The following is a 15,191-nucleotide window of genomic DNA, read 5'->3' as shown; positions in this document are numbered from 1 at the left end:
CTATGAGCTATAGCGTGCCAGTACTTTATTTTAATGGATGGAAATCAGGTGATCTAAATTGCAATTAATCTAGGATCATTAAGCTCTTCTTTTTCGATATAATTTGGCGAAGAGAGATACATGTATGTATTTTCATCATTGAAATAATGAATAGTAAAATGATTCAATTTACTTATTTACATAATTTGAAAGATTTAACAATTGTTTATATGACGCGTTTCTCATTCACATTGATTTTGTTTCTCAAAAAAAAAGAATTAAATATATCGATAAACTTCTGAAATATTCATCATTCTAGTACAATTTAAAAATCATCAAGTGTTAGTGGCATTAAGAAAAAAATTAATGTAAGTTTCATACCTTATCATGAAGATCAGATAAAACTACTTCAAAATAGAAATACGGGAGAAATTCTATTGTAGCGTGAGGTTTTATCGTCACTAGACCTTAATCCGTGAAAAAGACGATTGTAATGCCGCATTGTTCCTTCTATTGTCGGCTTCTTTCGACTATCGGTGAAGAAGTAGATAACGTTGAATATATGCCGTTGCTGAAGGGCGAGAATTAGGAAACAAAAGGGTGATATCATTGTTAAAAAAAAAAAGAAAAAAAAAAAAAAAGAAATTCTTTGATTTATAATTCAGCGAATATTAAAATACAATTCCGTTTTGTGAAATTTGTACGAAATATGGCGATATTTAAAAACTAGATCACCGTCTCATTGTCTATAGGATTAATCGAGAGTTTTGTACTAAAAAATAAAATAATGAATGACCTTGCAAAATATTACTTTAGACTATTTGCTTAATCGATCGATAATTACTAGTTGAAAGTAGAGTACGACGATTGTTTTAGAATTTTTTATTGTCCACAGATTTTCCAGGGATCAATCGAATAAGTGTCGAAGAAGCTCAAGGACTTATTAATGGTTCCACTTTAAATTACTCGGAGTTGTCGCAGGCGATTCATCCAATTCTCGGTACACCGTACCTGCAATTACATCCATGCATGTCGCACGAGCTTCTACAATATACACATAAGAGGTGAGGGAGGAAGAACCAAATAAAAAGGGATTGACATACGACCTTGTTTCGTTTTTCTCACAAAATATTTCGCAGTTGAATACGATCTACACTTAATTCTCGAATTAACCGGTTATTTGATATTACGTTTTAGCAAGAACAAATTGATTAGCTGGTTAAGCTTCGTTGCACCGGCAGCTCTACGCCTTGATATAAAGCAAGAGTATCACAAATTGACGTTGTAAACAATAAAAGATGCACGCGAATTAACCTCAAAATGATTATTAGAAATTGCAGAATGGACGATACTGTATCAACTTGCATTTTTACATTTCTAACGTGACTTATACCAATATCCATTGTTATAAGTTGATTTGATGTAAAAAGAAAGGAGAGAAAATTATTATACGAAGATAATAATTTTTCATGAAGAAGATAACAATGAACGTTGTTTAATTCTATTATGTAAGTAGAAAGTATCAATTTGCATTATACTGATTAATTTCTTATAAAGATAAGAAAAATGTGAGAGAACTATGTAACTTCAATTGCAACTTCTTTGGTATACATAAAATATATACATAAGCGATAATACTAAAATATTATAAATGGAAAAATGAAAATAGTTTTTTTTTTTTTTTTTTTTTTTTTTTATGTGAAACATTATTCTATCGTTCGTCTTATTTACGAAAGATCACGCGAAAGTCGAAAGGGAGAGATTCGTAGGATCGAGTCGACCATCACCACCTCCCACCACTTTCCGCGCGCTTTTCGAACTCGCGGATCGAACCTCGAGCTCGAACGAAGGCGCTGCACAGTCTCGCGATCGTCATCGCGTAGAAACGTGATTCTCGTTTACGATAGTTACCACCACGACTTTGTTTCACTGTTGGCTCGCGTCTGATAACGTGACAACTGCTGTGTTGTTGTGAATATAAAATGCAATAATTGTGAATTTTACTTTTTTCCTTCATCATATACCCGTAAGAACGAATCTTTTTTTCTTTCGCAAACGTTAATTTCCTCGACCTGTATGACGAGAAAATAACAAATTTAAAGAAGCACTTTCGTCGTGTACGTAAATTTATTATCAACTCGTAAAGAAATCGGAACGATCGTATTTGATGTACATGCGTACACATATATTTTCACGTTACAAATTGTTAAGTTGGAAGTCGATAAAAAAAAAAAAGAAAGAACAAGAAAAAGAAAAAAAAAACAATCATTGGCACGCAACCAATACTTCAACATCGTTTGTCCTATCTTTACTATTTTATCATTTAGATTTCTACTTCCACTTGCTTCCGTCATTATCAAACGGTTTTAATTCTTTCTAGGACATTCTAATATTCATCCGAAGAACTGTTCACAATTTTTTCTTTCCTACGACGATCCTGAAGCATTTCTAAAAGATTGCGAATCTACTTGTTGCGTCAAACTCGCCAAGTACTCGACGAAATTCAAACTGGAAGAATGCAATTTCTTCGGAGACACATTTTTGGCACATTCGCGAACGATCTTCTTTCATCGTAAAATTAAAATTATTCTGTAATAATTATTCTTTCGATGATGCAACTGGTTACCGACTAGGACGATTGATCTTTGAGAGGGGGAAGGGGAGGAAGAAAAACATGTAACTGGTAACGCGGGTTTTTTTTTTTCTTTTTCTTCTTTTTCTTGAAGCATTATATTATTTCCCGTTTGGGAAATTATATATTGACGGAGATTCTCGACATCGAGCATACAGGACAGGGAGAAAGAATTTAAGATTATTAAGTATTCAGATTTAAAGAGTATATATGTCTCTACGAATACACGGACTACTTCTCTTCGTGATGACCTATCAACGCTGTACTTCGCGCGCTAGCCTTTGTTCATTAATTCCCCACGTACTTACGTTTGTAAACGCGTATTCGACCATATAGTAGACTTATTCGTCCATTTGTAATAATCATTGACTCGTAGTACTCTTCATTCTTCTTTTTTTCTTTCTTTTTTTCTTTTTTTTTTTTTTTTTTCTTTATTTTTGTTTTTATTTTCGTTTCCTACTCATTTTTGTTTCCATCTCTCTCAGCAGTCTTCCTCTTTCTCTCTCTCTCTCTCTCTCTCTCTCTCTCTCTCTCTCTCAATCTCTCTCTCTCTCGTTACACCTTTGATACACGATACACGAGAGCATCATCGATGCAGCTCTCTTGTCGGGGATTAATTAAATGCCGTGCGAAATAATTCCCCCGCGTGATATACGAGCGTTATCATCAAGGAATATAACAGTTGCTACGATCTATCCTCTTGCGATCTTATGTAACGCAGTTTTCTTTGATTTTGTTTTTCTTTTTTCTTTTTTTTCTTCCTTTTTTTTCCTTTCTCTCTCTCTGTCTCTGTCTCTTTCTCTGTCTCTGTCTATTAACGTCATTTATGATGAACGCCATTAATGTTTTTAAGTATAGATCCGAAAGAGAGAGAGAGAGAGAAGATAAGAAGATCAATCATCGACAATATTTTCATTATTATGTGAAATGGAAAGGTTATCGTTTTTATCAAAATGAAACGATAAGAAATAATTGTATATAAAGAAAAAAAAATTTATATGTATATATGTATATATATATATAACTCTTGTTTACATATGATAATTTTTTTAAAAAATGCATCCGACAAGATTTTCCTGTTTTATGAATTAGTTAAAAATTCTTGATTGTAAAAATTTATTACTCTTTTTTGAGGCTTTTTAGGCCAATTTTTCTTTTCAAATTGTAAAGCCGCAAAAGCCTTTGTAACAAGAAAAAAAAAAGAGTAATTGATTTTTAAAATCACTTTGAGAACTTTTGACTCATCTTATATACCTATATATATTTATATAAATATAAATATATATATATATATATATATATATATATATATATATACATACATATATATATGGCAATTTATATTGGATTAATAAAATGTTTCGATAACGTGTGTAGGATCGTGAGAAAGTTTAATAAATAACGGGCATTAACGGATCGGTGGAGATTTAAATAGTTTAAAATTTTTAACAAGCGTTCCGACAAAAAAGGACGTACTTCCTCGGACTAATCGGATCTACAAGAGAGTCAAGAGATAATAGATTCAAATTGCATCACTGTCCCGGTAAGAGGGACCCGTCGTCGGTTATCTCTCTTTCTCTCTCTTTCTCTCTCTCTCTTTCTCTCTATTTCTCTCTCTCTCTCTCTCTCTCTCTCTCTCTCTCTCTCTCTCTCTCTCTCTCTGGTAAATATATAACTCGTTGAAAAGTAGGAGTAGTAACAATCAAGATGGCAAAGCCTTGACCCGCTTTCCGTGACCGGCTCTGTTTCATAGTTCGGTTGGTCATCTTCGATGAGCTGCTACGTTTCATTATTCTTAGTTAATTTTCACGCTTATCGTGGAAGATGAGAGTACGATTCAATGGTAGAAGAAACATTCCAAGATAATGCTTGTGAATTAAAAAATATCATACTTCAGAAAGTCGATTATTCCGAAACAATTAAAGGACAAACGATGACAATCATTATTGGAAAGAAAAAAGGACCAAAAAAGAAAAAATAAAAAAATAAAAAAAAAAATAAAAGAAATATAATTTATCATCGTTAGAAGTAGTCAAATCATTTGTCCTATCAAATCGTAGATAAGAATATATCAATCAATTGTCAGAATTCTCAGTCCATCCATCGTGAACGTACAAATAATCTAATTTTCTAATCTTTAATATCTACCCGTCATCTAGTCATTCTGCTCTTTCAGATCACAAAAGGAAGGAGGAAGAGCCTGTAATTTCGCAAAGAGATCATTCGAGATAGTCTCTTTGAACGAACGTTTGCTGTTACCGTTTGCCTAGTGGTCGATCATCGGCTCGTTGATCGACGCGTTGATCCGGCTCCCTAGGTGGGAAGTTCAAAGCGGAAGAAGAAGTTGGGGGAGAGAGAGAAAGAGAGAGAGACACACACACACACACACACACAGAGAGAGAGAGAGAGAGCAAAAAGAGAGAGAGAGAGAGAGAGAGAGAGAGAGAAATCGGAAGAGGAGAATCTCGAGTTCCCCGCGTGTTCATCGACGGTGATGTGGTGTTTAACCCCGTTAGAATCCAGCGGATCGTGAACAGATCGAGAGCAGCCGAACAATAGAGCCGCTCACCACCGGTGCGATATTTCTCGATGGGTTGCTCGTAGCCCGTGATCGCCTGCGCGTATTTGTCTGGTGTCTATATCGCATCACTACTACGACGACGACGACGACGACGACGACGACCAAGAGGAGGAAAGAGGAGGAGGAGGAGGTGGAGGTGGAGGAGGAGGAGGAGGTGGAGAAGGAGGGAGGAGAGGATAGGTCGTAGCGGCAGGAAGAGATCGTCGTTATAGGGGGAGATCGCCATAGCTGATCGTACCACCCAAGGTGGCACAGATTGAGAGGTCCCATCAGCGTAACATCCTCTCGGCGATTCGAAGCATTTCGCGAACCACATCTCGTTCCTCGCCTTGATATCACCTTTTCTATTTCTCTCATTTCTCTCTCTCTCTCTCTCTCTCTCTCTCTCTCTCTTTCTCTCTCTTTCTCCTTCTCCTTCTTTCTTTCTTTCTTTCTCTATCTCTTTTCTTTTCTCTCTTTGTCTATCCCTTTCTTTTTAATATATCTTTATTTTCCTCTTCTCTCTCTCTTTCTTTCTCTCTCTCTCTCTCTCTCTCTCTTTCTTTCTCTCTTTTTCCTGATCTAAAGCAAAGGACTCCGTGAACATTCGGAAGTAACAATTATTGAACACGTACAAAAGAAGAGTAGAAATTTGCAACAAGAAGAACACCCATCTACTCCTCTTCCTCCTCTTCTTCCTCTTCCCTTATTCCTCTCTTCTTCCTACTCACTCCATTTCGTTCTTCTCGTCGAGTAGCATCACGCATCGGACACTTCCGGCTTTGCGGAAGCAACGCTCCATGTGAACGACTGACGGCGATCGCCTCACCTCGCGACTCAACTCATTCATCGAACAACGATTTTGTCATGGAGACCGCTACCGAACTGTACGTATACAACGTTTCTTTTCTTTTCTTTCTTGTTTTTTATTTAATCTCCATCTCTTTCTTTTTTTTTTTTTTGTTAATCCACAAAATATATATTTATTATTGTTTTTCATTCTTTTCATCTTTATTTATTCTTTTTTTTTTTTTGCCTTTTCTATCGGCTATATCGTGCACGTGCTTTATGCTTTTTAAAAGTACCTCTTCAAATATAATACTCGTTCGTTCTTTGTAGAAATATTTTATTCATTCCTCTCACTCCTTCTTAGAAAATAGAAATATTACACAATTCCAAAGCACGTGTAGCGCCGCACGGAACGAAGAAATTGCATTGCTTTCTTTCTCCTTCTCTTCTTTTCCTTTTTCTTATCTGATATTTAAATTATAAAACACATTCTCAAATAAACGATTAAAAATAAAAAAAAAAAAAAAAAAGGAAATAAAATAAAATAAAATAAAATAAAAGAAAAGAAAGTGTATTAACGATATTTATATCATTTAAATCGAAAAAAGGATGCAAGGATAATTATATATATATATATATATATATATATATATATATATATATATATATTCCTTACGTGTTACGTATATATCTATTCCTTATGTCGGCATAACACGCTCCCTTTTTTTTCTTCTTCTTCTCTTTTCTTTATTTATTTTTTCTTTTTTTCCTTTCCTCTCGAGAAATCATTATATAAAACGTCGAGCTCCTTTGAGACTCGTCTCTCCTAAAGAAATTTTTTCTCTCCTAAATGAATTTCATAAATCAAAAAGGAAATCTATCCTTTCGTTAGATTCTTTGATCTATTGGCTATATTGATTATATAACGGAATGACGAATGTTATAAAAGGAAAAGTTAATCGTTAATGTTATTCAAATGGCAACATGCTGTTAAACGATAACGTAACTGGATCCTAACGTCAATCGACAGCCAAATTTCGTAATATCACGTCGATTATGCGTAATATATAAATATATAATATATACTTTACATTCGATTAAAGAAACGAAAAATACGTGAATTAATCGTTGATTACCCGTTTAATTTAAATGCGAAACGTTTCCATCTATAGTTAGCGATTTTTTATGCTCAATCAAGTATAAACAGTTAGATAGGATAATCGTCATTTTTATTGACGAAGAACTCTGTAAATTTTCTAATTTCACATTTTTAATCCCATTATACGGTTCTTTAAATACAAGTTCTTAATTTTACGCGATCGAATCATATTTATATTTTTCTTGTGATTGTTCAATTTGTATTATTTCATTTGGATCTGATAAAACATTTATCTTTTTTACTTCTCTCTCTCTCTCTCTCTCTCTCTCTGTCTCTCTCTCTTTGGCTATATTTTGGCACGTAACTTTGAAACATTATTATTAATATTCGTATAGAGGCAATAAAAGAAAAATTGCATTGCGCATATTCATGCAAGTTGAGCGCGAATTATGACACGCGTGTAGTTTAATTTTTAGTGATCTCTGTAATAAACTTGTAACTATATCTCGTTATATAGGTTTAGCTATGGTACATATAAAATGTAATGTGCATAACCGAACTTGATCCTAGTGGCCTGTGCTATGTCATAGTACGCAAATAAATGCGGAGATGTTCGTTTGAATTTCTTTTTTACATAACATATTTCGACACGTTAAATAGCACATATAAATTCGATTAGCCTGATGTCTCGTCGCATGTTTAAAACTATTTCACTTTTTTTTTCTTTTTTAATTATTCGATGTAAAACAATTCTTTCTTCCTGTTTTTGATGTAATAAAATTTTATTTATTGTGTCAAATGAAATGGAAAGTAACGAATCGAAGTGATCTTATCCAACGTCCTTGATTTCAATTTCAATCTTTACAAGTTGAAAAATTAACATTAAAATGAAACATCGTGCATGAATTATTTCAAATCAAATTATTTATTATACGTGTAATCGCTTTGAAAAAATATGTTGAACAGCCATGAAAATTGATCATCCTTATCGTTACTTCAAACACGTACGTTTTACGATTAAATTCATAGAACAAAACGAAGGAGGAAAGTTAACAACGAAAGAGAGCACGAAGAATTACGATAAATACCTATTCAAAATGACCACCTTCGAGTAGAATATACAAATGCGGCCTTGAACGCCCATAAGCGTCCACGCATCAATAACGATGTATCTCACATGTCCGTATACTCAACGTTGTTAGAACGGGATAAGCATCTTTAAATTGAAATACAAATTTATAAATGTCAATGTTGAATTAAACTATTTTATTTTTTCGTTTTATATATTTTGACCATTCAACAGATACTTCATCTTTAAAACGCGATAATAGTTTGCGTGTCGATGTACCAAGATAAAAATAAAGTTCTACGCCAAGATTTGGCAGGTCTTGTTTGCCTTGGCGTATCGCTTCGATTGCCTGGCAATTCGTCCGGTTTGGCTGGTTTTCTGGCTTGTCTAATGTCTTTCTTAACTTTACAAATGTAAATGTACTTGTGTAATTTAACAGACAGTCTCTTTCACTTTTTTCCTTTATATACACTTAGGGATCTTAAGTATTCGTAGAGTGGTATCTATTACATCGGTAAACAGTAGATACTACTGAAGCAACGAAACAAGTTGATATAAACATGTGACTCATTTGATCTTGTTTCTGATTTATAATTCAGTTTGTATTTCAGTAACATGGAATTCTTCATCGTATATACGTATATATATATATATATATATATATATCTCATTTTTCCTTTAGTTAATTAATTAATTAGCGAGAAAAGTCCTAGCTCAGGGTCTCTCTAATCTTAACCAAACGGTTTTGCGTTTAACATGGAGGGGTTCCATTGATCCTTTCTCAGCTTTCACGGGTATTCACCGATAGTAGATGAGAGCTTGTTGCACATAGTATAGATACTATACGGTCCCTCTGTCATTAATACGTGTCACGAGACAGTAATTTAACACGCACGCATACACGTGTAAGCGATCAATCGCTCGCGACCATGTCGTCACGTCCTGTTTTGTGGTTGCACGCATGGTCCAAGCTCGTATCAAGGCAGATTCATAAACGTTTCAATCGATAGAAATTACGACGTCTCTAAAACTCCCAATTTTTATATTTTTATCTTATAGAGATCGTATATAACATAGATATACTAATGATTTTCGTTGTTTCATTTTGTTTGATGAAAGAATCAATCGTATGATTCTTCTTTTTTTTTCTTTTTATTATTATTATTTTTTTTTTCTTATTGAAAGAATAAGAGTGATGTGCTATTACACGGATGACATCCGTGTGCCCATTTATTCATACGTATGCCACCTACGCGCAATAAATGTCACCCATGGCCCGGACGACGTTTGTTCTATATGCGTTCTATATTGGTTCTTTGCGGAAGCAAGAATATTCTAAGTCAAATATTATTGCCTTGATCATTGGCAATGGGGAATGAGCTTATGTGAATATACAGACAGTACAGATATATAGAATATACAAATGTGTATGTTATAAACTTCGCAAAAGATAAAATGATCCATTATAAAAATAGATAATGTTCGATTATAATAACGTGTGACGTTATTAAACTCGATTATCAACATTGAAAAATTTTATAAAAATTTTCTCTTTCAAAAGGCTTTCCTATATATATATATATTTATCAACCGTTGATATATATTATATATTGTATTTCCTATATATATATATATATATATATATATATATATATATATATATATATAAGAAATACATCACACATTATATCGAAGAAATTTATTACGCAAAGATAAGAAATACCACAGAAAAATACAACGATGCGCAATCGTCTATTAATGAGCAAAAGATTTCTTTCTCGTTTCATAAGCTATACATCTCGTTTCGCGTACGACCTCGAAGAAACGCAAATCACTCGACTTATGTGATTTAATCTAACGACGACGACGACGACGACGACGACGACGATGGCGACGACGACGACGATGGTGATGATCATGACGACTCGATATAAAACATGCTCTTTTTATGGAGTTTGTTTATTCGAGATAAGCCTATACTATTTCGTAAACGAGAAAATCAGAGAAACTGAAGAGACGTGGATATCCGATTCAATTCGTTAACGATTTCTACATTATCTTTAATTTACTCGCATTCAAAAGGAAATCAAAAGACTGAATAATTATATGTTAAATCCAATGCACACTTAATTTCGACGCGTTCCGTTTGTTACGCTCATTTCAAACGCGTGGCCATTATACATCGTCAGGTTTGATTTGATCAATCAATGAACTCTTCATCTCTATGTCTCTTTCTCTTTCTCTATTTTACTGCTTGCTATTCAAATTGATCATAGCATGATTTAATCAACATATAGTCTATTATCGAACATATCGAATTGTTATTATCAAATACTACAGCTTATTAAATGCTATAGGATTTACAATAAAATTTGATACTCCAAATAATTTGATTATGACTTGAACTTGAATTTGAAACTCTTTTAACTTACAATAAACTAATTCGCAGGCAAACCTTTTCACTAATAGATAATAATTATATCATGGAAGAGTCTTAATATATTGTATTAAGACCCTTCCAATAATATTTAATTGGTATAACGATATGACTATACAATATTTAATTGACAATAAACTACCCCATCCTTTTAGGCAAACCTTTTCATTAATGACTAATAATTATATCGTAGAAAATTACAATGGTAATTCTTTCCTACTTGACAAAAGAATTACTTTTTTTATATAGTTGTATTTATATATTTTGTAATTTAATATAGATAAATTTTATATTATAGATCTCCTTTATCTGGTCCGGAAAAGCAAGGTAGGGTAGTTGAAAGGACCTCCTATTATCCGCAAGAGCCAGGTAAAAGGCCACAAACCAGAAAGGAAAAAATGCAATCATGTTTGAGGCACAATGCCTTGACCATACTAACCGTTGCTGGCGTAGTCGGTGGTATTGTCTTAGGAATAATCCTAAGGAATTCCCGAAGCGATAGATATACAAATCGTGAGATTATGTATATCAATTATGCCGGCGATCTATTTCTAAGAATGCTCAAGAGTTTAATTCTGCCGCTCATCATGTCAAGTTTGATCTCAGCTATTGGATCATTGGACTTATCTCTCAGCGGCAAAATCGGTGCACGTGCTATTTCCTATTACATGGTCACAACGATTAGTGCGGTTATACTCGGTTGGTACAAACCTCTTTTATCAACTTTATTTTAATATATTCCTCAGTTAATTATAATGTGCTTTATTTTTAGGTATAATTTTGGTCATATCTATTCAACCAGGTGTAGGTAGCTCTGCTAATTACGAAGAAAAAGTTCTTTCACAAAATTCATCAACCGTTGATACGCTTTTGGATTTAGTTAGGAACATGTTCCCTCCGAATCTGGTGCAAGCATGTATTTCTCAAATGCGTACAGTAGTCAAAAAACCCGTAAACGGCGATCAAGGTAAAATATAGTTACGCATGTCCTTTAATACTTATTATTATGCAAATTTTTTTTTACCTCTGTTTCTTTTTTTTTTTTTTTTTCGTTTTGTATAGACAATATGGATAACTGGGATTTCACCGAAAAGGATATTCCTGGTATGAATATTCTCGGTTTAGTCGTTTTCTCAACCGTATTGGGCATTACTCTAGGTAAAATGAGTCAGGAAGGGAAACCACTTTTGAATTTTTTCGAATCCTTATCAAGTGCCATGATGTTAATCACCAATTGGGTAATTTGGTAAGAATCTTTTGCCAAATACAAAATCTTTATAATTTACTAGGACAAAGAAATTTTCATTGATGTCCTATTAGGTTGTCGCCAATCGGTATACTTTTTTTGGTGGCTGCAAAAATCGTAGAAATGGAATCATTGGAACAAATAGTCGCACAACTTGGCATGTACTTCCTAACGGTTCTAATTGGCCTTTGCATTCACGGTTTCATCATATTACCTGGATTGTATTTTGTGGTAACAAAAAAGAATCCCTACCGTTATCTATCCAATATGGCACAGGCATTGGTCACTGCATTTGGTACATCATCGAGTTCGGCGACATTACCAGTTGCCATAAATTGTCTCGAAGAAAGAAACGGCGTCGATCCGCGAATAACCAGATTTGTACTACCCATAGGAGCTACAATAAATATGGACGGTACTGCTTTGTACGAAGCAGTAGCCGCAATTTTTATAGCGCAAGTTCGCGAAGTCAGCCTCACTTTTGGACAATTAGTGGCGATCAGGTAAAATCTTGTAATTCTTTTTTTTTCTTTCCTTATATGTTAATATCTTCAAAGAAATTTACATATATATACATTTTATGTGGCTTACCACACACACACACACACACACACAATATGATATAGTAATTATAATAATTAAAAGAGAAAGAATAAAACATCTCTTTTAACTTCATGGACTTTTTCAGTATTACTGCAACTGCCGCAAGTATTGGAGCAGCTGGGATCCCGCAGGCGGGATTAGTTACTATGGTGATGGTTCTAGACACAGTACATCTTCCATCGAATGATGTCTTCCTTATTCTTGCGGTTGATTGGCTATTGTAAGTGTATTTTTCTTCATAGTATTTCGATGAAAGAAATGGTCTTTAAAAAAAATATTCTCTGGCGATAAACAAAAATTTTTTGTAATTTTCAGGGATCGCTGTAGGACGACAGTAAATGTTATGGGAGATTCCCTTGGTGCAGGAATCGTTAATCATTTAAGTAAAAATGAATTAACAGCATTACCACAACATAGACAAACTCAAAATGGAGCAGACCATTCAATATCGATATGAAATGTGTAAGTGTGTTAACAGTTCGAATACAATAATGCCCTAGTAGCATTTATTGGTAATTGTTTTGCGATCTAATATAGTTGTTTATTAAATTATACAACAGTTCCAACGATTTTGCTGTTAAAATAAAATAAAGAAACGTGATTAATTGGCTCACTGCACAATTCCCACGTGCATATAATTATTAATAAATAATAAATAAAAAATTGTAACGAATATATATATATATATATATATATATATGTATATATATATTATATCGTAACGATTATATAAAAATCACGATTATTGTGTGCGTTCAGTAAAATACTGCCTATCTATTGGATCTAGTTATTTTAAATGTGTTCTCTCTTTTATGTAACTTCGATATATGTTTATATCGAAAATTGTAATAACATTAATAATAGTCGCGATTAATTAATAGTAGAATCGTCATTATATGGCCATTTACGTTCTGGATTTAGCGTTAGATATAATAGCAATATGATAACGACAATAATCGCGGTAATACTCGTTTATTCAATTGCTCTATAATGCTCTATAATCTACTTGTCTGATAATAATATAAAGCATATTCTTTTGAATCAAATATATTGATTATGGTTCTAACATTATTTTAATTAAGTTAGGATATTTATGTAAAAAATATTATATACATTTACTGAGTGGCAAAGATAGTAGAAGGTTTTCTATACAATTTCAACAAAAAATTTAAAAAAATTATATAGATAAACTTTTAATTGCAGCATTTCTTGATCCTTTATTATTTATTATAGTACTAAAGCATATAAGCGTACTCATTACGTATGTAACAATTTTAATTTAGAACAGTATTTTTGTAATATGATGATAAATAGTTGCAAATCCATAGATACGTGCATATATATATATATATATATATATATATATATATGCACGCGCGTACGCTTTAATATAATATATTGATTTTACCAGATTTGATTATGAGAACTAATGTCCATTCCAATAATGTTAAAAGTTATAGTAATAATATATGTAATTATCGGACATTACACATAAATATATTGAACGTATCCAAGTGATAAAGATATTGCAATTAAATGATGATGCTTGAAAAATATTTATAGAAAAAATTCATTGGTGTTACATTTTATAAATATTGTGTTTCTATTTTACGTTATATGTATTCAATTTTATTAAAAAAATTTAAACAAATACTAGAAATATATTTTTATATTGATTCTGTATAGTCATTGATAAAGATTACAAATAATGTGTGATGTAGTTTTATCATTTAATTGCATAGCATTTTGTTTATAAGAGAATAATACAAACGCTAACCAGTGATCTAAGAAATTTCTTTTTACTTGTTTTATCATTTACCTTTTGGTGATCTTATTTATTGCATTTTAATTATATAATCAAAATTATACCTTTTTCTTATCTTTTAGCCACTATTGTGAATATTTAAGAAAAATATCAAAATACAGTAGGACTTTCATTAAGCAAGGTTTAATTTTATAGCTTTTTATCTATCTAAACTTTTATCATTTGAAATACATAGTTAAATCATATGTGTGAAAAATACTTTTATAATATACAATAAGTAATTTCAACTTATTCAATATTGATCCATCTTGATAACCTATTTAATTTATGTCCTACTGTAGTTATGATAATACAAATATTCATTAATAAATAATATAAACGATAGAAGAAATAATATCGGTGCCATTAAATATTACTAACACTACTTTTAATGAACTCTATTGTGTTCATCATTTTTTTGTTATGTTCAAAACTATACAAGAAATGGACCGTTTAAAGATAACATTAATCAATAGTTTTTAATTAATTGTAACAAATATCTAAAACAATTAATGTATAATGTAATTTATAATTCACATCTCTGTATAAAAATAGGATCTGCACCTTTACTTATAAACATGCCATAGATGCAAAACTAAAGATTATGTACAGTCATCCCTATAAATAAACAATTGTTGTGCTTACATGCAAATTATGTATAATAACAGTCTCTATCATATTAAAAAATTAATATTTTTAATATTTACGTTCATCCATATAAATATTTATAATTGTTTTCTTTTTTTTTTTCTTTTTTTTTTTTTTTTCATTTAAAGTATATTATAGTAACTTATTACAAGGTCATTTGGAATATTTACGTGCAAAATCTTACCTTTAATTATCAATAAATTGATTTCATGTACATTGTATGTATATAGTAAATTTTCATTCGAAAAAACAATAGCCTCAAGAGTTTAAAATACTACTTCTGCTTACGAAAGTACCGTGTTTTGATTCTATTTACAAAATCACA

At 32.1% G+C, this 15,191-nt stretch overlaps 1 protein-coding gene across 4 annotated transcripts; it reads left to right on the top strand.

The window, feature by feature from the left end:
* Nucleotides 1-1,291: 1,291 nt before the first annotated feature.
* Nucleotides 1,292-14,870, top strand: LOC124424261 (excitatory amino acid transporter 1-like). 4 transcript variants are annotated; one of them, XM_046963047.1, is made up of 8 exons: nt 1,292-1,487; nt 4,788-6,058; nt 10,864-11,264; nt 11,338-11,532; nt 11,628-11,811; nt 11,886-12,314; nt 12,500-12,634; nt 12,730-14,870. In XM_046963047.1, exons 2-8 carry the CDS (start codon nt 6,039-6,041, stop codon nt 12,869-12,871), a joined length of 1,506 nt encoding a protein of 501 aa, XP_046819003.1. In that variant the 5' UTR covers nt 1,292-1,487; nt 4,788-6,038; the 3' UTR covers nt 12,872-14,870. The 4 variants fall into 4 exon arrangements, with proteins under 4 accessions (XP_046819003.1, XP_046819004.1, XP_046818999.1 ...); XM_046963048.1 differs by lacking the exon at nt 1,292-1,487 and adding an exon at nt 1,831-2,005 and having other exon boundaries at nt 5,128-6,058; XM_046963043.1 differs by lacking the exon at nt 1,292-1,487 and adding an exon at nt 1,831-2,005.
* The last annotated feature ends 321 nt before the right edge of the window (nt 14,871-15,191 follow it).

The sequence above is a fragment of the Vespa crabro genome, chromosome 5, assembly GCF_910589235.1.
Source record: "Vespa crabro chromosome 5, iyVesCrab1.2, whole genome shotgun sequence".
Lineage (NCBI taxonomy): Eukaryota > Metazoa > Arthropoda > Insecta > Hymenoptera > Vespidae > Vespa > Vespa crabro.
Note: the sequence above shows the minus strand (reverse complement) of the source record. Positions and strands in the feature narration are given on the sequence as shown.

Bases quoted from the DNA above. Each gene is read 5' to 3' on its own strand.
- LOC124424261 (XM_046963047.1), top strand. From the start codon at position 6,039: ATGGAGACCGCTACCGAACT. The intron at 11,812-11,885 runs GTAAGAATCTTT...ATGTCCTATTAG, and splicing joins ATCACCAATTGGGTAATTTG to GTTGTCGCCAATCGGTATAC. The intron at 12,635-12,729 runs GTAAGTGTATTT...TGTAATTTTCAG, and splicing joins CTTGCGGTTGATTGGCTATT to GGATCGCTGTAGGACGACAG.